The 27,922-nt window shown below is 41.2% G+C and overlaps 1 protein-coding gene across 2 annotated transcripts in view; it reads left to right on the top strand.

Annotated features, from left to right (window-relative positions):
* Positions 1-27,922, top strand: part of LOC144493849 (signal-induced proliferation-associated 1-like protein 2) — a 490,731-nt gene that overhangs the window by 203,566 nt on the left and 259,243 nt on the right. For both annotated transcript variants that reach the window (XM_078213418.1, XM_078213417.1), the window contains 2 exons: positions 512-686; positions 2,100-2,203. In XM_078213418.1, coding sequence (XP_078069544.1) covers positions 512-686; positions 2,100-2,203 — 279 coding nt within the window. The remainder of the gene's footprint in view (positions 1-511; positions 687-2,099; positions 2,204-27,922) is intronic.

Below are 27,922 nucleotides of genomic sequence, written 5' to 3'. Positions count from 1 at the left end.
TCCTGACCTATCCCTCAACATTATCATGTTGGTGGGATCTTGCTTGTGTGCAAATTGGCTGCTGTGTTTCCTACCTTAGTAAGAAGTTTAGCAACACCAGGTTAAAGTCCAACAGGTTAATTTGGTAGCAAAAGCCACACAAGCTTTCGGAGCTCCAAGCCCCTTCTTCAGGTGAGTAGGAATTCTGCGCGATCTTCTTGGAGATCCTACCTTAGAACAGTGGTTGTACTTCAAAAGTGGTTGTGTGGGTGACCTAAAAAGGTGATATATAAATGTATGTTTTTTGTTACTTTTCACACACCACTAGCAGAAAGTTTAGATTGAGAGTGGTGGATGTGTTTGTATAGATTGGTGGAAACTTGAGCATAGATTGGTTGTCTGTGTTGCAGGATTCACTTATGGAATTTGGAGAAAATAAAATTTTAAATTCTGGAACAAGAAAGATTTTGTGTGATTAAATTTAACAATCCTGAAATTAAGTGGCTTGTTAAAATTATTACTTTTGTTTCAGCTAAGCTTCCAGCATAAAGTTGGAGTCCTTTACTGCAAAGCAGGCCAAAGCACTGAAGAGGAGATGTACAATAATGAGACAGGAGGCCCAGTATTCGAAGAGTTCCTCGATCTCCTTGGCCACAGGGTGAGACTAAAAGGCTTCAGCAAGTACAGAGCACAATTGGATAACAAAAGTAAGGAATTATTTCTCTTTTTTGAATGATCCTCCCATGTTGTTCTTCCTCTGCTTGAGAAAGCAGGCAGGCAACAGCTGATCTTTTTTTGGCACTCAGAAATTATGATTTGTGGTGGCATCAGCTGCTGCTGAAATGTGATAGGAGTGAACTGATTTTGTAGCACCTTACAAGTTCAGCATCTGCCTGTGTAAGCGAGATGAATTTATCAACAAGCTGCACCAGGGAGAGGCAGATTGCTATGTAGTCTAATTAAAATTTAAGAGGGAAATATTTATTTAAACCTATTTATCTAACATTGTCTAGTTCTCCCTTACTATTTTGGCTCATCTGATTTACAAATCAGACATACAATGTTCAGTATGACAGCACTGGGTTTAGTATTATTTACAAAATTAGAATTCCTTTAAACTGTGGTAAATTGCTTCATAACCTTGCGTTGCCAAGGAAGTTGTTTATGTTTTATTTTATTAAGCTATTTACGTTTATCTGCATGTCATTTACCTATTTATGCCCTTTTGATGTTTTTAGAAATTGTTGGTGAGAATTCCTTGTTGATTGATAACTAATGGGGAGTGTTGTTGGCTAATCTGGCCTGACCTGGGAGAAGATGTTCAGCTTGCTAATATATACAGAATGACAGACCAGGTTCGGTTGAGATGGCTGGAAATGTGTTTCTTTCGATGGGTTATCAGTCAAGATGGGATAGGGAAAGAGGTGCAGTTTCTGAGTTGGTTTGTTGTGCTGTTGGGAATGCTTGGAAGTTTTGAGAGTTCCTTGACTACTTCAGTCATGGAGTAACACTACAGTGTGCTGTCCGTCCTTTTGATTAGGGATAATTTGGTCAAGAAACAACGTTTTGTGGAGTTTTCATTGATTAACTTCTTTTATAAATGCTTGGCTTAATGAACTAATTAGGTAAACACAGTTCAAATTAATTCCCAAAAAGCTTCCTACAATTTGAAGCTTTCCAAGAATCCCAGTGAGTGAGCACGCTGTCTTTGAATCTCTAGGACCTTTTATAAGGGTCTTGCACCAAGCAAATTATTTGATGTGATCTTGAACCAGTTTCTTGGCAGCAGAGCAATACTCAGCATTTGGGGAAAAGTGATGATCATTCTTGGGTCACAAGTAACGGTGACTGATGTGAGAACTGTCCAACATCACACTTTATGTCTTCAGATAAAGGTTCATAAACGTCGTTGGGTGAAAATTAAATGTGATTTATTTTCCTCCAGCTTGTATTATACTTGGCCTGGAAATGGAAATATTTTCACTCCCCAGTACTGCCATCTCTTGTTTCCTTGATTATTTGCCCTTGCTTCCAAAAGTATTATTTGGAAAAGTAGTTATTGCATGTAGTTGCTTTTCTCCTCCAAGTTTGTAGATCATACTTTATTTTTTATGTTCCAGCTGACTCCACAGGAACTCATTCTCTGTATACTACATACAAGGATTTTGAAATCATGTTCCACGTGTCAACGATGCTTCCATACACACCTAACAACAGGCAACAGGTACATGAGACTCCAAAGTCAAATGTGGCATCAGTAGAGAAGATCAATTGTTTAATGTGAAAGTCATAAGTTAATTTATATGTTTAACCGATCACAAGTTACAGTTCTCTTGTATATAATGAGTCATTGGGTTTAGTACAAAACTGTCTCGTGTTTCCCTTTGTGGATGTAGTAAATTGTTGTTTATCTATTCACTGTTAAATTTTGGTTGGTGCAAAAGTTAGTATTAAAAATTGATCCCAGTTTTTATGACACCTATATTTGTAACTGATTCAATTCACTAAATATACAATCTTATTCTTTGCAATGCAGCGTTATAGATTTCTAGACAAATTATGCATACTGTAGTGTTAGACTTGAAATACACAAGTCTCTTGTGGTATGTTCTGTCTGATTCTGAGCACTGCTCTGTAATTGAGGTCTGCTGCAAGAATATGTAATCAAATTTTAATTTGTACAATTGATTCTGTGTGAATCTTAAAACAAAGGGTTGTGGCTCCGTTGACTAAACCAACATATAATTAAACCATCCAAATTAAAGGAGCTCAAATTTGCTTCTTGGTCTGTGTTGAATTCATAGAATTCCTACAATGCAGAAGGAGTTTGCACCAACTCTCCGGCAGAGCATCTTATCCAGGCCCTATCTCCATAACCCCACATACTTACCCCGCTAATTCCCCTAACCTGTCACTGTCTGTGCGGAGTCTGCACCTTTTCCCCGTGTCTGCGTGGATTTCCTCCGGTGCTCCAGTTTCCTCCCACAGTCCGAAAGACTGGCCATTCTCCCTCAGTGTACCCGAACAGGCGCCAGAGTGTGGCGTCTAGGGATTTTCACAGTAACTTCATGCAGTGTAAGCCTATCTGTAACACTAATAAATAAACTTTAAAAAAAATTAACCTACTTGGGACACCAAGGGACAATTTAGCATGGCCAATCAACCTAACATGCACATCTTTTGACTGTGGGAGGAAACCGGAGCACCCAGAAGAAACCCATGCTGACACTGGGAGAACACGCAAAGTCCACACAGTCACCCAAGGCTGGAATTGAACCCAGGTCCCTGATGCTGTGAGGCGGTAGTGCTAACCACTGTGCAACCCCTGCTGGTTTCAGCTAGGATTGTTTTAAGATGCTTCCTTTCCCCTTGGCTATTGAGGGCAAAAATTCAGGTACTCCTGCTGACTACCTAGTGATTTTGGCTTTGGAGTGCATGAGTTAGGGTAGGGCAAGGTGTTGGGCTCCAGTCTCTTCTAACTCAGTGAATGTTGAACTTTTTTGGTTGAAGAGCCCTTTTTCAAATGGATTAGACATCACAGACTTCCCTGACTAAATTATAATTTGTATACTGCACTCACTAAAATGCGTAATAATACTTTTAAGAAAACCAATGTTTACATAGATAACAGTGAAATGGATATGCCTGCTTCTTACTGTAGAGTCAATCTAACCCTAGCAGGAACCCAAAGAGAACATTAGAGGAAAACGGTGCGGGGTTAATGGAGCAGGTGCCCAAAGAGATATTATTCAGGAGTAGTGGGAAAGAGGAGCATTGTTGTTCACTCACCACTCCTTTGATTACTCATGACCATTGCACGTGGGGCAGTTATCCATTGTGGGCCTTCTGGAAAATCTCTGAACCCACTGGCCTGAGGACCCCAGTTGGACAACCACTGGCCTTGCATGCTGAGTCAAGAAACTACATCTTTGACAAGGATCTTGACCTATTCAAACTGGTTACTTGGCAGGCTTCAGTACCTGCAGGAGAGGACATGCTGAGAGCATTTGCCTGGAAAAACCTAGCACCCTATATAGAGTGTAGTCGTGTTAAGTTTTCTTTTTGATAAAACCTTAAGAGCCAATGATTCAATTTTGGCCCATCTTGGTGGCAGAAATTAAGTTTTACTCAGTATACACAATACTTGCTACATTATAGTATTGAGAAGTAGTTTAAAAAGTAAAATTAAGAGTTTATTACCCTGTTTGTGCCTTGTGTGATGGGCACAGTATCAAGTACCTGAACCTTGGGCTCATTTTCCAAGTGCCTTGGCAGCATTTCCTGGCTTGTACTCCTGAGTGTTTCTTGAAGACTTCTGCATTCCTATTAGAAACACCCACCCCCCCTTTTGATAATACAAGACCATTAAATTTTACTGGACCAATCATTCACTTGCTTCCGTTTCCTGAGGGATAAATGTATGCAAGGGGCCCGCTTTGCTTGGGTTTGTGTCTAAGAACCCTTGACATCACTGTTGTAGCTGTGGCAATATGAAGGGGCTTATTTTGCACTGGCCTTGATGGCTTAATGATTCTGGTGTTTTGAAGCAGAGCACCAGTCCTCCCTTACCACTTATAGAACATAGAACAGTACAGCACAGAACAGGCCCTTTGGCCCACGATGTTGTGCCGAGCTTTATCTGAAACCAAGATCAAGCTATCCCACTCACTATCATCCTGGTGTGCTCCATGTGCCTATCCAATAACCGCTTAAATGTTCCTAAAGTGTCTGACTCCACTATCACTGCAGGCAGTCCATTCCACACCCCAACCACTCTCTGCGTAAAGAACCTACCTCTGATATCCTTCCTGTATCTCCCACCACGAACCCTATAGTTATGCCCCCTTGTAATAGCTCCATCCACCCGAGGAAATAGTCTTTGAACGTTCACTCTATCTATCCCCTTCATCATTTTATAAACCTCTATTAAGTCTCCCTTATCATATTTTAATTCACAATGCCTAGTTTTTGTTCACATTGGAACATGGCTGCCTCTGTTTGCTGTTCTGTTCTTTTATTTCTGCTTTTTAAATTTAACTTAATTCATGATCTTATCCATTATCTCTCTTTTCATTGTCTCGCCCACTTCTTCTACTATCCCTTCCTTAATGTTATTTGCACCTACAGGGTACAGGTTAATTCAAAGGTAAAACAAAGCATATGCTGTATGTGTGTGTGTGTGTGGATGGTCTTGGAATCGTATTGGAGCAGAATTCTAGGAGATACATTTTCTAATTAAACACTTATCTTATGGGTGTTACCTGATAAACAACAAATAAATATATTGGAGGAATCCCACCCTTAGGAAGAGTATGCAACATTTTAGGAGACTGATTAGCTCAGTTGGCTAGTAGTTTAAAATAACACCATCAGCACGGGTTAAATTCCCATTCTGGCTGAGATAGACTTGGAACCTACCTTCCTTGTCCTACAGAAGGCAATGGCAAACAACCATTGACAAAAAGTGCTATCAAAGCTTCTCAGAGTGAAGCATCAGCAGTCAGTGAGCCAAGAACCTGCCTTTGGGCGGAGTACATGTGAGAGATGCAACATTGCATGGTGTAATTGGCATGTATGTCGATGCCAGGAGCACCAAATATTTTTCAAACCTTTAATGAAGTACTGGGTGCATGAAATTAGGACCTGATATTAATTCATGCTGATTGTGATTCAGTTAGGAGCATCTTACAGACCATTGCACACGTGGTCTATACTAAAGTTCACAATGTTTCCTGGTTTCCCTTCCCTTCCCTACATCCCTCCAGGATTACTGCCGGTGCCACGTGCTAGTCAAAGTAGAAATGAGAGGATATATTGGATAAATACGTGGCTGAAGAGATGGTGTCAGGGGGAAGGTTTCAGATTCCTGGGGCATTGGGACTGGTTCTGGGGGAGGTGGGACCTGTACAAATTGGACGGTTTACACCTGGGCAGGACTGGGACTGATGTCCAAGGCGGACTGTTTCCTGGAGCGGTTGGGGAGGGTTTAAACTAATATGCCAGGGGGCTGGGAACCTATGCAAGGAGTCCGAGAAGGAGGGAGCAAGGACAAAATGTGGGGAGAAGGTTCCAATTACATCAAAAATCAAGAAAAAAGTTAAAAGGAAGGAGAACTCAGGAGATGTTATTAATGGAAGTGTTAGAATTCAAAAAGAAGGTCCAAAAACTAGCATAAGGGCACTTTATCTGAATGCTCGTAACATTCGAAACAAGGTAAATGAGTTCAATGCACAAATCATTGCAAACGAGTATGATTTGGTGGCCATTACAGAGACATGGTTGCAGGATGGTCACGACTGGGAGTTGAATATCCAGGGGTATCAAATTGTTCGGAGGGACCGACGGGAAGGTAAGGGAGGTGGTGTAGCTCTGATATTTAAGGATGATATCAGGCCAGTAGTGAGAGATGATATAGGTTCTATGGAAAAAAAGGTTGAATCCATTTGGGTGGAAATTAGAAATAGTAAGGAGAAAAAGTCACTGATAGGCGAAGTCTATAGGCCACCAAATAATAACATCATTATGAGGTGAGAAATAAACAAAGAAATAACTGATGCATGTAAAAATGGTACAGCAATTATCATGAGGGATTTTAATCTACATATCAATTGGTCAAACCAGGTCGGTCAAGGCAGCCTTGAGGGGGAGTTCATGGAATGTATCCGCGATAAAGGAGCAAGCTATCCTAGATCTGGTTCTATGTAATGAGACGGGAATAATTAATGATCTTGCAGTTAGGGATCCTCTTGGAAGAAGCGATCACAGTATGGTTGAATTTAAAATACAGATGGAGCGTGAGAAGGTAAAATCCAATACCAGTGTCTTGTGCTTAAACAAAGGAGACTGCAAAGGGATGAGGTAGACTGGGAGCAAAAACTTTATGGTGGGACAATTGAGGAACAGTGGAAGATTTTCAAAGCAATCTTTCACAGTGTCAGCAAAAGTATATACCAGTGATAAGGAAGGACTGTAGAAAAAGAGATAATCAGCCATGGATGTCTAAGGAAATAAAGGAGGGTATCAAATTGAAAGAAAATGCATACAAAGTGGCAAAGATTAGTGGGAACCTAGAGGATTGGGAAATTTTTAAAGGTCAGCAGAAAGCCACGAAAAAAGCTATAAAGAAAGGTAAGATGGATTATGAGAGTAAACTAGCTCAGAATATAAAAACAGATAGCAAAAGTTTCTGCAAATATAGAAAACGAAAAAGAGTGGCGAAAGTAAACATTGGTCCTTTAGAGGACGAGAAGGTGGTGGTTGATAGTAAATATTCATCATGGAGTGCGGTTACAAGTGGTGTACCTCAGGGATCTGTTTTGGGGCCACTGCTGTTTGTAATATTTATTAATGATCTGGATGAGGGTATAGTTGGGTGGATTAGCAAATTTGCTGATGACACCAAAGTCGGTGGTGTGGTAGACAGTGAGGAAGGGTGTCGTAGTTTGCAGGAAGACTTAGACAGGTTGCAAAGTTGGGCCGAGAGGTGGCGGATGGAGTTTAATGCGGAGAAGTGTGAGGTAATTCACTTTGGTAGGAATAACAGATGTGTTGAGTATAGGGCTAACGGGAGGACTTTGAATAGTGTGGAGGAGCAGAGGGATCTAGGTGTATGTGTGCATAGATCCCTGAAAGTTGGGAATCAAGTAGATAAGGTTGTTAAGAAGGCATATGGTGTCTTGGCGTTTATTGGTAGGGGGATTGAATTTAGGAGTCGTAGCGTTATGTTGCAACTGTACACAACTCTGGTGCGGCCGCACTTGGAGTACTGTGTGCAGTTCTGGTCCCCACATTACAGGAAGGATGTGGAGGCTTTGGAGAGGGTGCAGAGGAGGTTTACCAGGATGTTGCCTGGTATGGAGGGGAGATCCTATGAGGAGAGGCTGAGGGATTTGGGATTGTTTTCGCTGGAAAGGCGGCGGCTAAGAGGGGATCTTATTGAAACATATAAGATGATTAGAGGTTTAGATAGGGTGGATAGTGATAGCCTTTTTCCTCTGATGGAGAAATCCAGCACGAGGGGGCATGGCTTTAAATTGAGGGGGGGTAGTTATAGAACTGATGTCAGGGGTAGGTTCTTTACCCAGAGGGTGGTGAGGGATTGGAATGCCCTGCCAGCATCAGTAGTAAATGCGCCTAGTTTGGGGGCGTTTAAGAGATCCGTAGATAGGTTCATGGACGAAAAGAAATTGGTTTAGGTTGGAGGGTCACAGTTTTTTTTTTAACTGGTCGGTGCAACATCGTGGGCCGAAGGGCCTGTTCTGCGCTGTAATGTTCTATGTTCTATGTTCTAAGGGGGATGTAATAACTGGAAATGAGAAAATGGCTGAGGCATTGAACAGGTATTTTGTGTCGGTCTTCACAGTGGGAGACACAACATGCCAAAAATTGATGACAGGAAGGCTATGGCAGGTGAGAACCTAGAAACTGTCATTATCACGAAAGAGGTATTGTTGGGCAAGTTAATGGGGCTAAAGGTAGACAAGTCTCCTGGTCCTGATGGAATGCATCCCAGGGTACTAAAAGAGATGGCGGGAGAAATAGCAAATGCACTAGTGGTAATTTACCAAAATTTGCTGGACTCTGGGGTGGTTCCCACAGATTGAAAAACAGCAAATGTGGCGCCACTATTTAAAAAAGAGGTAGACAAAAGGCGGGTAACTATAGGCCGGTTAGCTTAACTTCTGTAGTAGGGAAAATGCTTGAATCTATCATCAAGGAAGAAATAGCGAGACATCTGGATATAAATTGTCCCATTGATAAGATGCAGCATGGGTTCATGAAGGGCAGGTCATGTTTGACTAATTTGGTGGAATTCTTTGAGAACATTATATGTGCAGTGAACAATGGGGAACCCGTGGATGTGGTGTATCTGGATTTCCAGAAGGCATTTGACAAGGTTCCGCACCAAAGACTGCTACATAAGATAAAAGTGCACGATGTTACGGGTAATGTATTAGCATGGATAGAGGATTGGTTAACTAACAGAAAGCAAAGAATGGGTGTAAATGGGTGTTTTTCTGGTTGGCGATCAGTGACTAGTGGTGTGCCTCAAGGATCAGTGTTGGGACCGCATTTGTTTACGATTTACATAGATGATTTGGAGTTGGGGACCAAGTGTAGTGTGTCAAAATTCTCAGATGACACTAAGATGGGTGGCAGAGCAAAGTGTGCAGAGGACGCTGAAAGTCTGCAAAGGGATATAGATAATCTAAGTGAGTGGGCGAGGGTCTGGCAGATGGAGTACAATGTTGGTAAAGGTGAGGTCATCCATTTTGATAGGAATAACAGCAAAATGGACTATTATTTAAATGGTAAAAAATTGCAGCATGCTGCTGTGCAGAGGGACCTGGGTGTTCTTGTGCAGGAATCTCAAGGAGTTGGTTTGCAGGTGCAGCAGGTAATTAAGAAGGCAAATGGAACTTTGTCCTTCGTTGCTAGAGGGATGGAGTTTAAAAACAGCGAGATTATGTTGCAGCTGTATAAGGTGCTGGTGAGGCCAGACCTGGAGTACTGTGTACAGTTTTGGTCTCCTTACTTGAGAAAGGATATACTGGCACTGGAGGGGATGCAGAGGAGATTCACTAGATTGATTCCAGAGTTGAGAGTGTTGGCTTATGAGGAGACACTGAGTAGACTGGAGCTATACTCATTGGAATTCAGAGGAATGAGGGGAGATCTTATAGAAACATATAAAATTATGAAGGGATTAAATAAGATAGAAGCAGAGAAGTTGTTTCCACTGGCTGGTGAAACTAGAACTAGGGGGCATAGCCTCAAAATAAGGGGAAGCAGATTTAGGACTGAGTTGAAGAGGAACTTCTTCACCCAAAGGGTTGTGAATCTGTGGAATTCCCTGCCCAGTGAAGCAGTTGAGGCTACGTCGTTGAACATTTTTAAGGCAAGGATAAATAAATTTTTGAACAGTAAAGGAATTAAGGGTTATGGTGAGCGGGTGGGTAAGTGGAGCTGAATCCACAAAAAGATCAGCCATGATCTTATTGAATAGCAGAGCAGGCTCGAGGGGCCAGATGGCCTACTCCTGCTCCTAGTTCTTATGTTCTTATCCTATTAAGGGCCCCACATTGGGGCCCAAAATAAATGCAAGTTCTTGTGTGGGGGTTCAGCAGGTTGTCAGCTTGCAGTTATTTCCTAACTATATTTTTTGCCAGTTTTGGTTACCTGTTAAATCCAATGCCACAATGATCGAAGATAAAGAATAGGAGACACAAATATCTCTCATTAGTATGTCAACAGAATTTCATATGATTTTTTTTCGTATTTTAAGTAAATTCCTGTGATGCAGAAGTGTATGTGGGTCAGGAGGGAATTGCCATTAAAATTCGTTTTGTGGGTTGCTTTCAGAAATGATTGAAATCAATTTTCTGTTTGTTTCTTTGGCATTGATAGAAACACAGAGTGTGAATGCTGCCGAACAGCCTGTTTGTTTGAGGACACCAGTAAGAGGAAAATGAAGTGCATTCACACTAATTCCTTTATTTAGTAACACAGTTCAGAATCATGTGTTGGGTTACATTGTAACTGAAATTAAGTTGTGAGCTGACTAAACTGTTGGATTTACCTGGTTGAAAGGCTATTTGTAAGCTTCTACAGAGCTAACTCAAGAGCACTTACCAAGGGAACAATGACCTCTCAATTTTATTTAAATGTTTTCTCTCTCGTCCTGTACAATTGCAGTTGCCCCTCTCCTTCCTGTGACAATATCTTGTTGACATAGCTATGATTTTCAGTGATTACAAAATATATGGAATTCAGCATGAATATATTTTCAAACTAAATCAAGCCTTTGAGGCTGTCTCAGTAACCACCTGAGCTGATCCTCAATTACACTACAACCCTGGGAATGATTGGCTAACCAAGCATCACTCACTGACAGAACCTGGAGGGGGAGGCCTGTCATTGGTGGCCAGGATTATTTCCACATAGCTCCTGATGGGCCTTAAGTGCAAGGTTAACAGTTGGGACAATACTAGCCAGAGAAGTCATTAGATACCATTCTAAGCTTAAACTACGCTTATTTAAAATTGCTACCTTGTTGATTTATTTTTCAGAGTGTCAATTGCCCATTAAAGTAATGTCACAGCATGTTAGTCAAATAACCAGGTATGTTCTTATTTTAGGTAATTAGGTAGTAATACAAATTGATTGAAGCTGTAAATCTTTTAGTGTAATAGTTGAGACCTTTCTTCATAGTTTTGTATACACAGTTTTGAGCTCCTTCCAACTGAAGGTGGGTTGACTTGTGGAGAAATCCATGTCTGTAAGATTTAGTTTGCCCTGTACAGAGTTCACGTTATACAATTCACTTACTGGCCCCAAGAGCTAAGGTATCCATGTGTACTGCTGCAGTTTGACCAGCTACAGTTGTGCAAACTGCTGGCAAGTTTTATGCTGCTTGTCTAGCTAAGGTTACTCACTTGCATCAGTTAGTTCTCCAGTTTGTAGGAGTATCTGGAGGTAAGAGGAAGAATCCTAGTGACTAGTTTATTTTGCAAGTTCCATTAGCAAACTAGGCTGCCTGTTCAGTCAGCAGCTGGGCTATGAAGTACATTGCAATAGTGTGTTGCACTTCAAAAACTACTGCATCAGTTGTTATGCACTTTGTTGCTCCAAAAGTGTGTAAGGTGCTATAGAAATTAAATCTTTTTTTCTTGTCACTGTGGAGCTGATCAGTTGATTGCCCGCCATCTACCATGAAGGGTTCATTTGGTGCCGTGTATTTACCATCAGGTATTTCATCAAAATTGAAATCTAGCCAAGACTAATGGGCTATAAATCTGCTCTGATTGGAAGAGACTTGTATGAAATAAATGACTTTAGGCAGCCTCAGTCCAGTTGTTATTGGACATGGGCCCACAGAGCAAACCTCATCCCTATTTTGGTCCTAACTAGCAATCTCGTTCAGAAAAGCTGGTGTTAGCCAGGGGAGCAAATGGAAGACTGGTGCAATAATGAGTTCTTTTTGATGTTGAGTTGAAACCCATTAGCAGGAGGGCTTTATCTATCTGTCTTTAATGCTGACACTGGGTGCTTGAAAACAGATGGATTCCATTCTCAGTATGAAGACCCTTGAACATAAAGCAGGGGAAAAAAACACATGTTCATTTTGATGCATCGTTACTAAATTGGCATCTCCCATTATGTGATAGCTCAAGCAATTGTTTATAATTTAGCCTCAGCAGGGTTAATTTCATACATCTGGTTGCAAGCAACATTGTGTTCCTCATTTCCTAGTTAATGCAAGTTTCTATCTCCATAAAATGCATAACATTATCATTGTTCCTGATGCACATCAGCCTTTGCTGATAATTCTTCAGAGAAAAAAAGCATCAAAAATACCTAGCAAAGCTGGCGGGTTAATAATTATTTTACATGTCAGTTTTGCATTGTCATTTAATAGGTTCCAAAAGTACCTCAACAAGCATGATTAATTGGAAACTACTTGCTGATAGTGAATTGATTAATAAATATGTATTACGGTTGATCTACTGTCAAAATTGAAATCGCTAATCAAAATTCAAGCTTTCCCATCAGATTTTTGTTTCTGTAGTTTTAGTATCTTTGACTGCTTGGACACACAATGATGAGCTTTTTTTATTCATTAATGGGATGTAGATGTTGCTGGCCAGGCCAACATTTATTGTCCATCTCTAATTGCTCTTGAAAAGGTGGTGGTGAAGCTGCTGACCTGAACTGCTGCAGTCCATGTGTTATAGGAACACCCATAGTGCTGTTCGGAAGGGAGTTCTGGGATTTTGACCCTAGGGTATTGCAATATGATAGAAATGAGATTAAATAAAATAAATTTAATGTAAAATGGGGCAAAATTGCATTGTATCCTTGCGTTGTAACCAATGTTTATCATTACTTTTTACTCAAAAGTACTCAAATTGTTACGACATATATAAATAATTTGGAGAGGGGACCGAAGGTATGGTTGCTTAATTTGCTGATGATACATAGATCATTAGGAAATTAAGTTGTGAAGATGACACAAGGAGAGATTGCAGAGCTTTGAGATGCAGAGAGATCAGTGTGTCCAAGTGCATGAATGTAAATGACAAAAGAGTAGTATGCAGGTACAGCAAGTAATTAGGAAAGCTAATGATATGTTCTTTATTGTAAGGGGAATTTATTACAAAAGTAGAGTGGTTATTCTCTGGCTTTCCACTAAGCTTTGCCACATTGTATGCTTTTACTTTTGCTTTTAGCTCTATCCCTGACTCCCCTTGTCAGCCATGGTTGCCTTGTCCTCCCCTTAGTCTGCTGTTTCTTCCTTGGGATGAAATTTTGTTGTGTGTCTCGAATTACTCCCAGAAAATCCTGTCATTGATGTTCACCCGTCTTTCCTGCTAGGCTCCTTTCCCAATCAACTCGGGCCAGCACCTCCCTCATGCCTCTGTAGTTGCCTTTACTCAACTGCAATACTGTTACATCTGATTCCAGCTTCTTCCCCTCTGCTTGAAGGGAAGAACATTCAACTTGGATCACCCTTGTTTAACTTTATTTTAATAAACATCAGTCAAATTATCTCAGTTGCCACATTTTTTAAATATAGTGATCTGGCTTTTTGAGCCTATCTGGGTAGCTAAACAGGTTGAAAGCAGGAATTGAATTAAGCTTATGTCCCTCCTCTGTGCCCTTTTCAACGTTTCAATATTCCCCACCATTTGAGAAGACTAAAACTGCAGACTATTCTAACTGTGGTCTTGCACAAAGACAAAATAGTAATTGCCTGGTAAATACTCCCAAAAACTCTGTTCACTTTGGCTATCACTTCATGGCTTTGGCTATCAATTCTTAGCATTAGTCAAATATTTTCAGATATCAATGCACTAAAACATTCAGATCTCTCTCCTTCACTACTGATTTTAATGCTTTTTCCCCTTGGGGTGTATGTATGTTTTGCATTTGATCTGCCAGTGGGAAGTCTTGTGGCATCGTGGTAGTGTCTCTACCACAGGACCAATGAGACCAATGCCAGGACTTGTTGGCCGTGGAAGGAGCATTCATGACAGTCAATGGGCTTATAATTAGCTTGGGAATTCTTCCACCACTTCCCCACTATTCCTTAATAATGAAAATAAAGTGTGGGTGTGAAGGTGTGGTTAAAAAAATTGATCCAGTGCAGGACATTATATTTTTCAAAGCTCAACACAGGCCCAATACCCAAATCTGCCTATGGTATCTAAGCATTCTCTACAACCCTGATTCTCATACATAGTTTGGTATTGTCCACAAATTTGAATGATTATCCACTTGCTCTGTTTCATTACTCAGATGCAGTTCAAGCGGTGCTTTCTTCCTTATTAGGATTAGCGACATTATGACTGAGGAAAACATCCTGAACATATTGCCAACAAAAACCTCCCCTTTTCACCACAAACATTTTTTCTATCGCAATCTATTTTTGAATAATTAAAGGTTCTACAATAATGTCTTTATTAAAACTAATAAATTAATAAAACTCTAATTTATCTACAAATTTCACCACTTAGTTTATTTTCTATTGTTTCCGGTGTTAAATATGTATACAGTAATGTGACCAATCTCTTGTTATTCATCTGTGCAATAGAAATATACTGTTCACATTATCTTTCTCTTATTTTTTATTGTCCAATGATGTACTGTTGTCTCTAACTAATACTGATATTTCTCATTCCTGTCCTCAATGGCTTTCTTAAGAATATAGGAACTGGTGGAGGGAGGCCATTCAGCTCTTCAAGCCCACTTCACCATTCAATTTAATCAGCTGTATCTTAACGCATCTTGACTCCTCCTACCACTTTGGCTCTCTCTCCTCTTAATTTGCACCGCAACACCATTTACCTACTTTAGCTCCAAATCCCTTGATATCCTTGCCTAGCAAAAACATTTTGAATTTTCTTGAGAGCTCCAGTTCTTCCCACAACCAGAGCCTTTTTCATGGGGATGGGATAAGACTCCTAGATTTCTACCAACCTTTGTGAGAAAAGATGTTTCCTGATTTCCCTCCTAAATGGACTGCCTTAATTTTAAGATTATGCCTCCTCTTTCCCTAACAAAGACCTTGGGTTGCATGTCCACGGCTACCTGAAGGTAGCAGGGCAGGTGGAACAAGTGGTACAGAAAGCATGTGGAATGGTTTTCTTTATTGGGTGAGGTATTGAATAAAAAAGTAGGGATGTAATGCTGGAACTATTTAAAACACTGGATAGGCCACAACTGGAATTGTGTGTACAGTTCTGGTCATCACATTACAGGAAGGACATAATTGCTTTGGAACGGGTACAGAGGCTTTCACTAGTGCTTGAAAATTTCAGCTATGAGGAAAGATTGGATAGGCTAGGATGGTTTTTCTTCATAACCAGGAGGCAGAGGGTGACTTAATTGAGGTGTACAAGGTTGAGGGGCCTGGATAGAGTAGGCAGGAAAGACCTGTGGAGAGGTCAATTATCAGTGGGCAAATACTTCAAGTGGTTTGTAAAAGGATTAGGGGGGACATGAGGAAAAATATCTTCACCTAGAGGGTGGTGGGTGGCTGGAATTTGCTGCACTGTTGGTGGTGGAGGCAGCAGCCTTCAACTAATTTAAAATGTGCCAGGATTTGCACCCTGCAAGGCTACGGACCAGGAGCTTTAAAGTAGGATTAGAATGGGAGCTAGTTTTTGATATATTTTTTGGCCAGCAGAGACATGGTAGGCTGAATATGCTCTTTCTGTGCCGTAACTTTTCTATGGTTCTAAGAAAATATTTTCCTGTCTCTACCATCTTGAATTTTTTAACACTTAAAATAACTCCGTCTGATCAATCTTCTAAACTCAAGGTGAAAACAAACCAACTTTATGCATCCTCAGTCTGTAATTTAACCCGCTGAATCCTGCTATCATCAGAAAATTTTGGTGTAATTTCCAGTCATTTGGGGTAATATGTCAGTTTGGCTTCAAGTCAAAAATAATCTATCTTGGAAAGCTTAGGAATCTTTTAAAGGTTCAATGTGTTACAGGATTCAGTTCTTCCCTCTGTAATTTAACCCTGCATTCACAATGTTGGTCTTTTAACAATTTTTAATTGCTTTCTACTTGAATCATTGCATTGCACAAGCTCCTGTCTTTTTTTGAGCTTCTGACAGAGCTTCTACTGGATGTGATTCCATGTATGAACTTCATGTTTACTTTAACGAAACGTCTACAGAAATCATGGAACTCACGGGCAAAGAGTCACATCGTGGCATCACACACAGCAGCTGCAATGGAGTGCTGCCTCTTGGTCACAGGGTCCTGGAGCAGTTTTAGGAAAGCTCAGTCAAATTGTGTTCACGGCACGGAATCAGTCAGAGTCACTGTAGAGTCAACATAGTTTCATGAAGGGGAAATGATGTCCGGCAAACTTAGTAGAGTTCATTGAGGAGGTATTAGCCAGAATAGATTGAGGAGAACCCATCGATGTTGTATATTTGGATTTTCATTTGTTATTTTGTCATATTTGTCATTTATATTAATGATTTGGATGAGAATATAGGAGGCATGGTTAGTAAGTTTGCAGATGACGCCAAGATTGGTGGCATAGTGGACGGTGAAGAAGGTTATCTCGGAATGCAACAGGATCTTGATCAATTGGGCCAGTGGGCTGACAAATGGCAGATGGAATTTAATTTAATTTAATGGAATTTATTTTAGATAAATGCAAGGTGATGCGTTTTTTTCGACCGAACCAGGGCAGGACTTACTCAGTTAATAGTAGGGCTTTGGGGAGAGTTACAGAACAAAGCGATCTAGGGGTGCAAGTTCATTGCTCCTTGAAAGCAGAATGGTGAAGAAGGTATTCAGCATGCTTGATTTCATTGGTCAGAACATTGAATACAGGAGCTGGGACGTCTTGTTGAAGTTGTGCAAGACATTGGTAAGGCCACACTTGGAATACTGTGTACAGTTCTGGTCACCCTATTATAGAAAGGATATTATTAAACTAGAAAGAGTGCAGAAGAAATTTACTAGGATGTTACTGGGACTTGATGGATTGAGTTATAAGGAGAGGCTGGATAGACTCTCTTTTTCTGGAGCGTAGAAGGCTGAGGGGTGATCTTAAGAACATAAGAACATAAGAAATAGGAGCAGGAGTAGGCCATCTAGCCCCTCGAGCCTGCCCCGCCATTCAATAAGATCATGGCTGATCTGACGTGGATCAGTACCACTTACCCACCTGATCCCCATAACCCTTAATTCCCTTACCGACCAGGAATCCATCCATCCGCGCTTTAAACATATTCAGTGAGGTAGCCTCCACCACCTCAGTGGGCAGAGAATTCCAGAGATTCACCACCCTCTGGGAGAAGAAGTTCCTCCTCAACTCTGTCTTAAACCGACCCCCCTTTATTTTGAGGCTGTGTCCTCTAGTTTTAACTTCCTTACTAAGTGATCTTACAGAGGTCTATAAAATAATGAAGGGCATAAAGCAGCTAGATAGTCAATATCTTTATTCAAAGGTAGGAGAATCTAAAACTAGAGGGCATAGATTTAAGGTGAGAGGCGAGAGATACAAAAAGGTCCAGAGGGGCAATTTTTTCACACACAGGGTGATGAGTGTTTGGAACAAGCTGCCAGAGGTAGCAGTAGAGGCAGGTACAACTTTGTCTTTTAAAAAGTGTTTAGACAGTGACGTGGGTAAGATGGGTATAGAGGGATATGGGCCAAATGCGGACAATTGGGACTAGCTTAAAGGTTTAAAAAAAAGGGGCGACATGGACAAGTTGGCCAAAGGACATGTTTCCATGCTGTAACCTCTATGACTCTATAAATGGCATTTGATAAGATGCCATCAAAAGGCTACTTACAATGTAGAAGCTCATGGTTTTGGAGGTAACATTCTGGCACGGATGGTGGTTTGGATCACTAACAGGGAGCAGTGAGTAGCAATAAGGGGGTCTTTCTCAGGTTGGAAGGCAGTAACCAGTAGAGTACCACAGGAACCAGTGCTGGGACCGGAGCTCTTACAACATATTTTAATGACTTGGAGGAACAGAGTGTACTGTGGCCAAATTTGCAGATGTTACAAATGTGGGAGGGAAGACAGGTTGTAAGGAGGGTATAAATAGTTGTCAGAGATATTGACAGGTTAAGTGAGTGGGCAGAAAATTAACAAATAGAAAAATGTGAGATTGTTCACTTTGGAAGAAAGAATGATGAGGCGGATTATTAATTAAATGGAGAGGGATTGCAGAAAGCTGTTGCACAAATGGACTTTTATATGAAATCCAAAAAACAAGCATACAGATGCAAAAGGTAATAAAGAAGATAAATGAAATTCTGGCTTTTATTTAAAGGGGGCTGGAGTATAAAGGTAAGGTGGTGTTGCTGCAACTGTGCAAGGTACTAGCCACATTTCAAATACTGTGTACAGTTCTGGTCCCCTTACTGAAACATAAATATATTATCATTGGAGCTAGTGCAGAAGCGGTTTATTAGGATGATCTGGTGTTTGGAGGGACTGCCATTGAGGAAGGATTAAACTCCTTGGAGTTCAGAAGAATGAGGGGTGATATGATTGAAACACATAAAATCCTTAGGGAGTTAGACAGGATAATGTTGCCAGGATAATGTTTGGAGGATGTTTCCACTCAGGGAAGAGTGCAGGACCAGAGGACAAAGTCGCAGAATTAGCGGGTGCTCATTTAAGACTGACTTGAGGAAGATTTTTTTCTGAGTGGTGAATCTTTGGAATTCCTTACCACAGGAGGTTGTAATGGCCGAGTCCTTGAACATTTTCAAGGCTGAGATCAATAGGTTTTTAATCAGTGGAGATTTAAGGGTTATGGAGAAGAAAGGCAAGAAAGTGGATTCGGTGAGTGTTAGGTCAGCCATGGTCTTATTAAATGGCAGAGTAGGTAAGAAGGCTGGATGACTTACTCTCGTTTCTATTTCTTATGGTCTTATCATGAGCAAGCTGCCAAAACTGCTCATTTAATGACCTTTCCTTAAGTTCACCACAGATCTTATTTCCATGTTTATACCAGTCTTTTAGTAATGGTAGGATGAAATTAGCATTGTGATGAGTGACAGCTGTGCAATTCCTGTCAATGGAGTTTTCTTTATTTTCACTGCATTCCATTAATTGATTGGTTCCCATCAGCACTTTGTTAATTCAGTGTCAATAATCCATTAAAAAGTGTAGAGTATGTCAAAACTTCCATTTTCATTTGACTATCTGATATCATCGGAGGCACAAGATGGTGCTGCAAAGGCTTGTGAGACAAATAGGAATTTTGAATCCCTGAAGATTTTCATCAGCAAACACTGGCAATGATTCATGTAAAACTGAGATAGTTGGCATATTTGAGAAATATATTAGGCTAGATTTTCGATTGTCAGTGGAGGTGGGAACAGGTGCGATTTGAAAATCGCATTCCCAGAAGGCGCTAGCACTTCCAGAGGGAGGATCCCAGCATTCCCAGAGGGCACCAGCAATTTTCAAAGGGATGGTGGGACAGGGAACCCGCTTGCTTCCAATTAACCTCTTGGTCTCCTTGAGGAACTTGTTAATGTGTCAAGAGGGCATGAAGGCGATTTTCAATTTGTGAATCGCCAAACTCAACAGTCTGGTGCATATTGATTAGCGCACATGGTACTGATGGCAGAATTTGAAGGTCTTTTTAATGGTGGAAAACAATGGGGGATCTTGACACCAGATCAAGCACATACTTTTGTGTGCATTGAGGCTGCTGGTTCTCCTGAGAGCGTTTTGAGTTTTGGCACATTTGGCTGAAGTTTCAGTTGGGCATCACACGCATCACCAACATTTTACACCAGGATAGTTGGAGACAGAGAGAGACTTGTGCAACTGCGACAAGCATTTTGTATTAATTTCTTTATATTCAATAAAGTTGACCAACTTGCGTGTGCCCTTTCTAATTGGAAAAACAAATGAATATTCAAACAAAATGGAAATGTATCTGAGAGAAAATAATGAATTAAGTAACTGTTCAGTTTCTTTTCTTTTGTAACGTTACTGAAAGATGTTTTTGTGGTGCCAATATTAACACATTAAGTAGTATAGCATGTGAAACAATTGCTTTGTTTAAGAGAGCTCCATGGCCTCGAATTTTAAATCATTTGGCATTGTAGTTGTTGCTACTGCTTCTGCTCTCAAGTTGGGTTTGGGGTGGAGGAAATGGAGAGGGGAAAGGGAAGCAAAATCTGCCATTTATTTCAATTGTTGCTCAAACTCGGAAAAATTAAGAGTTTTGCTCGACTTGGCTTCCTACATAATTTTTCCTTTGTCCAAATGCTGGCCTTGTCAGTAACACCCATAGCCCATCAAAAAACTGCCATTTGTTCATTCGTTCATGGCAGACTTGCAACTTGCTTCAATATTGAATATTGAGGTCGACAATTGCAACTAAAATCCAATTTAATGTTTTAAACAAATCTGCTTGACATAATGCTTATTAGGCACAGACCTATTAAAGCTTCTCAATAATATTACACAATTGTTTTCTCTGCCTTGGCTTCCATAAATCAACATCTTATCTGTAGCTAACACTCCCCTTTTAAACTCCCAACAAATTGATGTGAAGTTTCTTAGCTTCCTGAAAGAATCTCAGACATTTTTGTAAATTAGTTTTCATTCTGCTAATCAGGTACTTCTGAAACAGGATAATTCAGTATTGCTTAAGTGGACTGTTGTATTCAGCTGTTCCCTAATATTCTCAGAGATAGTCCTTATTGGTACCCATTACCTTAAAGTATGCTGATTGCTATTGGATCCTATAGAACTCTATGGCCAAGTGTATGACCAAAGTGAGGCATTTTGCTTAAATTTATCTGGTAGTAATGCCTTTAATTTGGCCACAATACAAGTTTACAGCCAGTTGCATTCAGAATCCTGTTCCAGCATATTTCAATACAAATATTGCAAATACTTTTTTAACATAAAAACAGAAAAAGCTGGAAAAACACAGTAGGTCTGGCAGCATTTGTGGAGAGAGGAATAGAGTTAACTTTGAGTCTGTTTGGGTCTTCTTCAGAGGTAAAGAGGACACACATGATGGATTATATACTGTATAAGAGTGGGTGGAGCAGCTGGCCCAAAGTAGAAGGTCAGTGATGGGCGGGAGCTAGGAGAGATTGAAACAAAGATGTGTAGGGCACATGACAGAGGAAATGTTAACAGTAGTGTGAAGGGCTAAAGGAATATGCTAATAGTAGCTTAAAAGGTAGGCTAGTAGCATGTGTTGATGGCACAGCAATGGTCAGTGCTCAGTGAAGGTACAACTAAATAACAAGTGACTATGATCTGATGGGGAGGCAAAGGGGTGGTTTTACATTGGGACATAGATTGTTTTGGATGAATAAAAAGGAATGTGGTCAGAGGGGCAGAAGGTGTGGAGGATCCCAAATGGGTGTTGATGTCAGTATGTTGTCGGAGCATGCATTCCTAAACACGTGAAAAGAAGAGAAAAAGCTTCTTGTTAAAGTATCAGATGAGTTGAAGAATAAAATGGAACTCGCAAGGATAGCTTTGAGAGAAGATGAATCAGTGCTGCTAGAGAGATGTCGGTGTGTACGTGTAGCTGAGCATGGCATTGTGTGTGGATCTCTGAATGCGGCAAATACTTTTGTCCAATTGCCTCAAATGCTGCTACTCTGAGCAAAGAGTCAAGCATTCAATTCAAATAAAAAAATATATAATGTGACATGCTCAGTTATCTGCATGAGAGAAATGCAAGAAAATTGAAAATTGGATAAGAGGTAAATGAAGAAGATGGGAGAGATTTACAGAAATATATAAAGGGGCGGCACGGTAGCACAGTGGTTAGCACTGCTGCTTCACAGCTCCAGGGTCCCGGGTTCGATTCCCGGCTCGGGTCACTGTCTGTGTGGAGTTTGCACATTCTCCTCGTGTCTGCATGGGTTTCCTCTGGGTGCTCCGGTTTCCTCCCACAGTCCAAAGATGTGCGGGTTAGGTTGATTGGCCAGGTTAAAAAAAAAATTGCCCCTTAGAGTCCTGAGATGTGTAGATTAGTGGGGAAATATGTGGGGGTGGGGCCTGGGTGGGATTGTGGTCGGTGCAGACTCAATGGGCCGAATGGCCTCCTTCTGCACTGGAGGGTTTCTATGATTCTATGAAATGCAAAACATGAAGCAAGATTAGAAGCTGAGAGAAGAAGTATGAGGAATAGATTAATGGTGAACATAAAGGAAACCAACAAGGACTTTTACAAGCATCTAGGATTCAATAAGGCCTTATTCATTGTACTTGACTAAGTGAATAGTAGATATACTTAAGCTTTTGCAGAGAATGATGAATATGGGACTGTAGGAGTACTTGAGGGAAAGTGTGGGAGAGACTGAACTGATTATAGGTATTAGCAATCTTTAAAATAAAATCAAATGTGGTTGAAAATAGAAAGGTCACCATGTTCAGTTAGTATGATGTGCATACCAGAATCTAGAAGGATTATGGTGAATACACAGCAGAGGCACAAAGCTTAATTTTTCTAAGTCTTTTGGAGACTGGAGTTGTACCAAAGCATTGGAAGATGACAAATGTAACATAAGAGTGGTAAAAGAGGCCGGTGTTTTTCATACAATATTCATTTTCAGGATATGGGTGACAGTGATGAAGCCACATTTATTACCCATTCATTATTAGTTGCCCAGAGAAGGCAGGAGTGAGTTGTCTGTTTTGAGCCAGGGAATTTCATGTTATTGATCGAGTGACAATGAAGGACTAACCTATACGTCTAACTGCATGGTAGTGGTAATCTTACCACAGTGATTGATAAATGAGCAAACTTAGCAGCAGTCCACTTGAATTTATAAAATGTGTCATGCTTAGCTAATTGCATTATTCAAGGAAATTAGTGTGTGAGGATAAAGATAATATGGTGGATGCCATTCATTAAAGTACCATACAAAACTCTTATGAAAATAAGACTCACATTAAAAAGAATGTAGAGCTGACAATGGGGTAGAAGTAGAGAATAGCTGGGTGGGTTTTCAAATTGACAGTTGTACAGCCCAAAAATCTGTGCTGGGATCTATTTTATTTGTCACTTAAATAAGCAAATAAATGTTTTGAACGTGAGTAAAAGAAGTATAGAACTTGTAATACTGAAGGTTGTTGGGAAAGAAGGATGCAGAAAAATGATAGATTCAGTGCAATCCAGGGAAGGTTATAATAAGGTAATAAAGCAATCAAAGTAAGATAAAGTTAGCATCAAAGTAGCAAAGTTATGTTACTAATTTATTCTATTTGCGCTAAGTTTAATAAATAGCTTTTAGAGTTACAGAATGGTGGGTCAGGCTGGCCAATTGGAGTGTATATCCTGTGGTATGTGTGAAGTTGTGGATGTATTATATGTCCTGGACAAACATATCTGTAGAAGTGTCAGCAGCTGCACAAGCTTGAGCTCTATATTTTGGAGCATGAGTGGCAGTGTTGAAGTGGAAACATTCCTGCTTCTTGACTGTGATAGAAAAACTCAACAAAGGTCGTTCCGACAAAATAATTAGCCTTTATTTACGAAAGACTGCATGCAGTATTGGCTGACAACTTGAGTTCAGAGAGCAGTTGGTACAACTTGCTAATTCCTCCTCAAGTCCGCAATTACACAAAGAATCAGTTCAGTATTTATACATAATCATTATCAGTTTGCGTGACCAGAGCATATTCAGGAATTCGATTAGTAATAGAATCATAAGCAATTGCGTCGGTATTCACAAAGGAGAGGGATGTGTTGACTGGGAGTGTCTCGGAGGGGAGTGTTGAACCGTTGGAGAAAATCTCCATTACAAAGGAGGAAGTGTTAGGTTTGTTAGAGAATATAAAGACTGACAAATCCCCAGGGCCTGATGGAATCTATCCAAGGCTGCTCAGGGAGACGAGAGGTGAAATCGTTGGGCCTCTGACGCAAATCTTTGTCTCGTCACTGGACACAGGTGAGGTCCCAGAGGATTGGAGGATAGCCAATGTGGTCCCGTTATTTAAGAAGGGTAGGAAGGATAACCCGGGTAATTATAGGCCGGTGAGCTTGACGTCCGTGGTGGGGAAGTTGTTGGAGAAGATTCTTAGAGATAGGATGTATGCGCATTTAGAAAGGAATAAACTCATTAACGATAGTCAACATAGTTTTGTGAGAGGGAGGTCATGCCTCACTAACCTGGTGGTGTTTTTTGAAGAAGTGACCAAAATGGTTGACGAAGGAAGGGCCGTGGATGTTGTCTATATGGACTTTAGTAAAGCGTTTGACATAGTCCCTCATGGTAGGCTAGTGAAAAAGATTGGATCTCATGGGATAAAGGGGGAGGTGGCTAGATGGGTGGAGAACTGGCTTGGTCATAGAAGACAGAGGGTGGTAGTGGAAGGGTCTTTTTCCGGCTGGAAGCCTGTGACTAGTGGTGTACCGCAGGGCTCTGTATTGGGACCTCTGCTGTTTGTGATTTCTATAAATGATCTGGAAGAAGGAGTAACTGGGGTGATCAGTAAGTTTGCGGACGACACAAAACTGGCAGGACTTGCAGATAGTGAGGAACATTGTCAGAGGCTACAGAAGGATATAGATAGGCTGGAAATTTGGGCAAGGAAATGGCAGATGGAGTTCAATCCTGATAAATGCGAAGTGATGCATTTTGGTGGGAATAATGTAGGGAGGAGCTACACGATAAATGGAAGAACCATAAAGGGTGTAGAGACGCAGAGGGACCTGGGTGTGCAAGTCCACAGATCTTTGAAGGTGACGTCACAGGTGGAGAAGGTGGTGAAGAAGGCATATGGCATGCTTACCTTTATAGGACGGGGCATAGAGTATAAGAGTTGGGGTCTGATGTTGCAGATGTATAGAACGTTGGTTCGGCCGCATTTGGAATACTGCGTCCAGTTCTGGTCGCCACACTACCAGAAGGACGTGGAGGCTTTGGAGAGAGTACAGAGGAGGTTTACCAGGATGTTGCCTGGTATGGAGGGGCTTGGTTATGAGGAGAGATTGGGGAAACTGGGGTTGTTCTCCTTGGAAAGACGGAGGATGAGGGGAGACTTAATAGAGGTGTATAAAATTATGAAAGGCATAGATAGGGTGAACGATGGGAAGCTTTTCCCCAGGTCGGTGGTGACGTTCACGAGGGGTCATAGGTTCAAGGTGAAGGGGGGGAGGTTTAACACAGATATCAGAAGGACATATTTCACACAGAGTGTCGTGGGGGCCTGGAATGTGTTGTCGGGCAAGGTGGTGGAGGCGGACACACTGGGAACGTTTAAGACTTATCTAGACAGCTATATGAACGGAGTGGGAATGGAGGGATACAAAAGAGTGGTCTAGTTTGGACCAGGGAGCGGCGCAGGCTAATTGTTCCTTGTTTCTCGTTTCAAGGCTTCATTCTATGATCATCTTGCTGGTGCCAGTACAGAGCGAGACTGCGGATAGTTGGGAACCTGTCTCGGGGGGCAGGGAAGTCATATGGTGTTCGTGGAAGTGGAAATGACTAGGGTTGGGAAGCATTTTCCGATCGGGGCCATTGTGATCTCCTGGACTCGTTTCGATCGCCTCAGGGGGTCGGAGAGGAATTTCCCAGATTTTTTTCCCCCATATTGGCCCTGGGGTTTTTCACTCTGGGTTTTCGCCTCTCCCTGGAGATCACATGGTCTGGAATGGGGGGGTGGGGGTGAGTTAATAGGTTGTAATGAACAAAGCATCGTAGCTGTGAGGGACAGCTCGGTGGATAGGATATTGGTATGTAGATAGGCTGGAAAATTGGGCGGGGATCCTGGATTCAGGATTCAATCCTGGACCGGGGAGCGGCGCGGGCTTGGAGGGCCGAAGGGCCTGTTCCTGTGCTGTATTGTTCTTTGTTCTTTGTTCTTGTTCAATGTCATTAATCATGCCATAACTTGCTGACCTCCGAGAACTCTTTATCTCCTCATTCATACCCTTATCTTGTCCTTTGATGGAACAGAAAAAGGTCGGTGACTCAGTCATCCCTGACCTTATCTTGTTTTATTTACTCATATAGCCTTAAGTTATGCGGAGTCAGCCTTGCTTATATTGTACCAAATAGCTGACCAATTTTCCCATCATGCTATTCCTTAGTTCATACAACTTCACAGCAGTTGAAGTCACTGCCTCGTGGATGCAATACAGAGGACTACGTGGTTAGCATGTTTAGGGAGGTGGTTGCACCGCAGGTTAGAAGTGTACAACCAGATAGGGAGTGGATGACCACCAGGCAGTCCAAGACAACCAGGCAGGTAGTGCAGAAGACCCTTCAGTCAATCCCGCTTGCTAATTAGTTTTCCATTTTTGGAAGCTGATTCGGACGATGGCCCCTTCAGAGAATGCAACCAAAGCCAAGCCTGTGGCACTACGAGTGACTCAATTGTACAAGAGAGGAAGAAAAATGGAAGGACAATAATGAAAGGAGATTCTATGGTCAGGATCAGGCAGTAAGCTTTACTCCAGGATGGTCTATTATCTCTATGGTGTCAGGATCAAGGATATCACAGAGTGGCTGCAGGACATCTTTCGATGGAGGGCGATCAACCAGAAGCCATGTTCTACATTGGTACGAAAGACATGGATAGGAGGAGGTCTTGAAAGCAGATTTCAGAGTTAGGAAGGAATTTGAAAAGTAGGACCTCCAAGAGGTCCTACTCACAGGAATACTCCCAGTTCCATGTGCTAGTCAGCATAAGAATGCAGAGGATTGACCAATTAACTACATGACTGGAGAAATGGTGTAGGAAGGAGGGCATCAGTTTTCTGAGGCATTGGGACCAGTTCTGGAGCAGATGGGACCTGTACAGTTGGACTGGCTACATCTTAATAGAACTGGCACTGATACACTCACAGGGAGAATTACCTGTGCTGTCGAGCTGGGTTTAAATGGGCTTGTCAGGGATGGGAACCTGAAGAGTGACCCAAATCAGAAGGCAGTAATCTGAGGGGTGACCCAAATCAGAAGACAAAGTTGGTAGCAAGTAGTAGTAATGGGATTAGAAGGCAAGAGGAACAAAGAATTGAGTATGTGTCAAATGCAGAATGCTGTCAAAAAGACAAAGTTAAGGGCACTCTACCTGAGTGCGTGCAGTAACAAGGTAGATGATCTAAAGGCAAATAGAGGTAAATGGGTATGATATAATTACCATAATGGAAACATGGCGACCAAGACTGGAACCGTTTATTCAATGATATTTGACGTTGAGGGAGGACAGACAAGAAAGGAAAGGAGGTGGCGTTGGTAGTGAGAGATGCGATCAGATCAGAAGAGCAATGTGTGTAATTTGTTTGGATGGAGCTCAAACAGCAAAGGGCAACGGGCATTGGTTGGAGTTGTTTATAGGTACCTAATAGTAATGGTAATGTGCAGCATAGTATTAGGGGATGAAAGAAGTATGTATTATGGGTGACTTCAATTTGTACAAAGATTAGTTAAACCAAGAGAACACTAATGCTGAGGAAGATGAGCTTCTGAAGTGTGTTAGGAATTGGTTTTTACAGCAGTATGTTGAAGAGACAACTAGAGGACAATTCAATTTGAAGGCAATGTGTTAAAGTTGAATAAAGGAAATTATGAAGGCATGAGGGACAAATTGGCTAAGGTGGATTGGGAAAATAAATTAAAAGAAAAGACAGTGCATAGGCAATGGATAGTCTTCAAATCATTATTGCTTGGCTTCTAGCACTTACACATGCTTTCAGGAGCTAAAGAGCCAGTGGCTGATGAAGGAAGTTAATAATTGTATAAGATTAAAAGAAAAGACTTATAAAGTTGCCAGAAATAGTAGTAAAACTGAGGATTGGCAGGTTTTTAGAATACAGCAAAGGAAGGCCAATAAACCGATAAAGGGAGAACAGAATATGAATACAATCTAGCAAAAACATAAAAATGGACTGTAAAACTTGTAAAGCTATGTTTAAAAAAAGCATTTAGCCAAGACAAAAGGAGGTAGATGA

The sequence above is a fragment of the Mustelus asterias genome, chromosome 5 (genome assembly GCF_964213995.1).
Source record: "Mustelus asterias chromosome 5, sMusAst1.hap1.1, whole genome shotgun sequence".
Lineage (NCBI taxonomy): Eukaryota > Metazoa > Chordata > Chondrichthyes > Carcharhiniformes > Triakidae > Mustelus > Mustelus asterias.
This window is presented reverse-complemented; position numbering and strand designations above follow the sequence as displayed.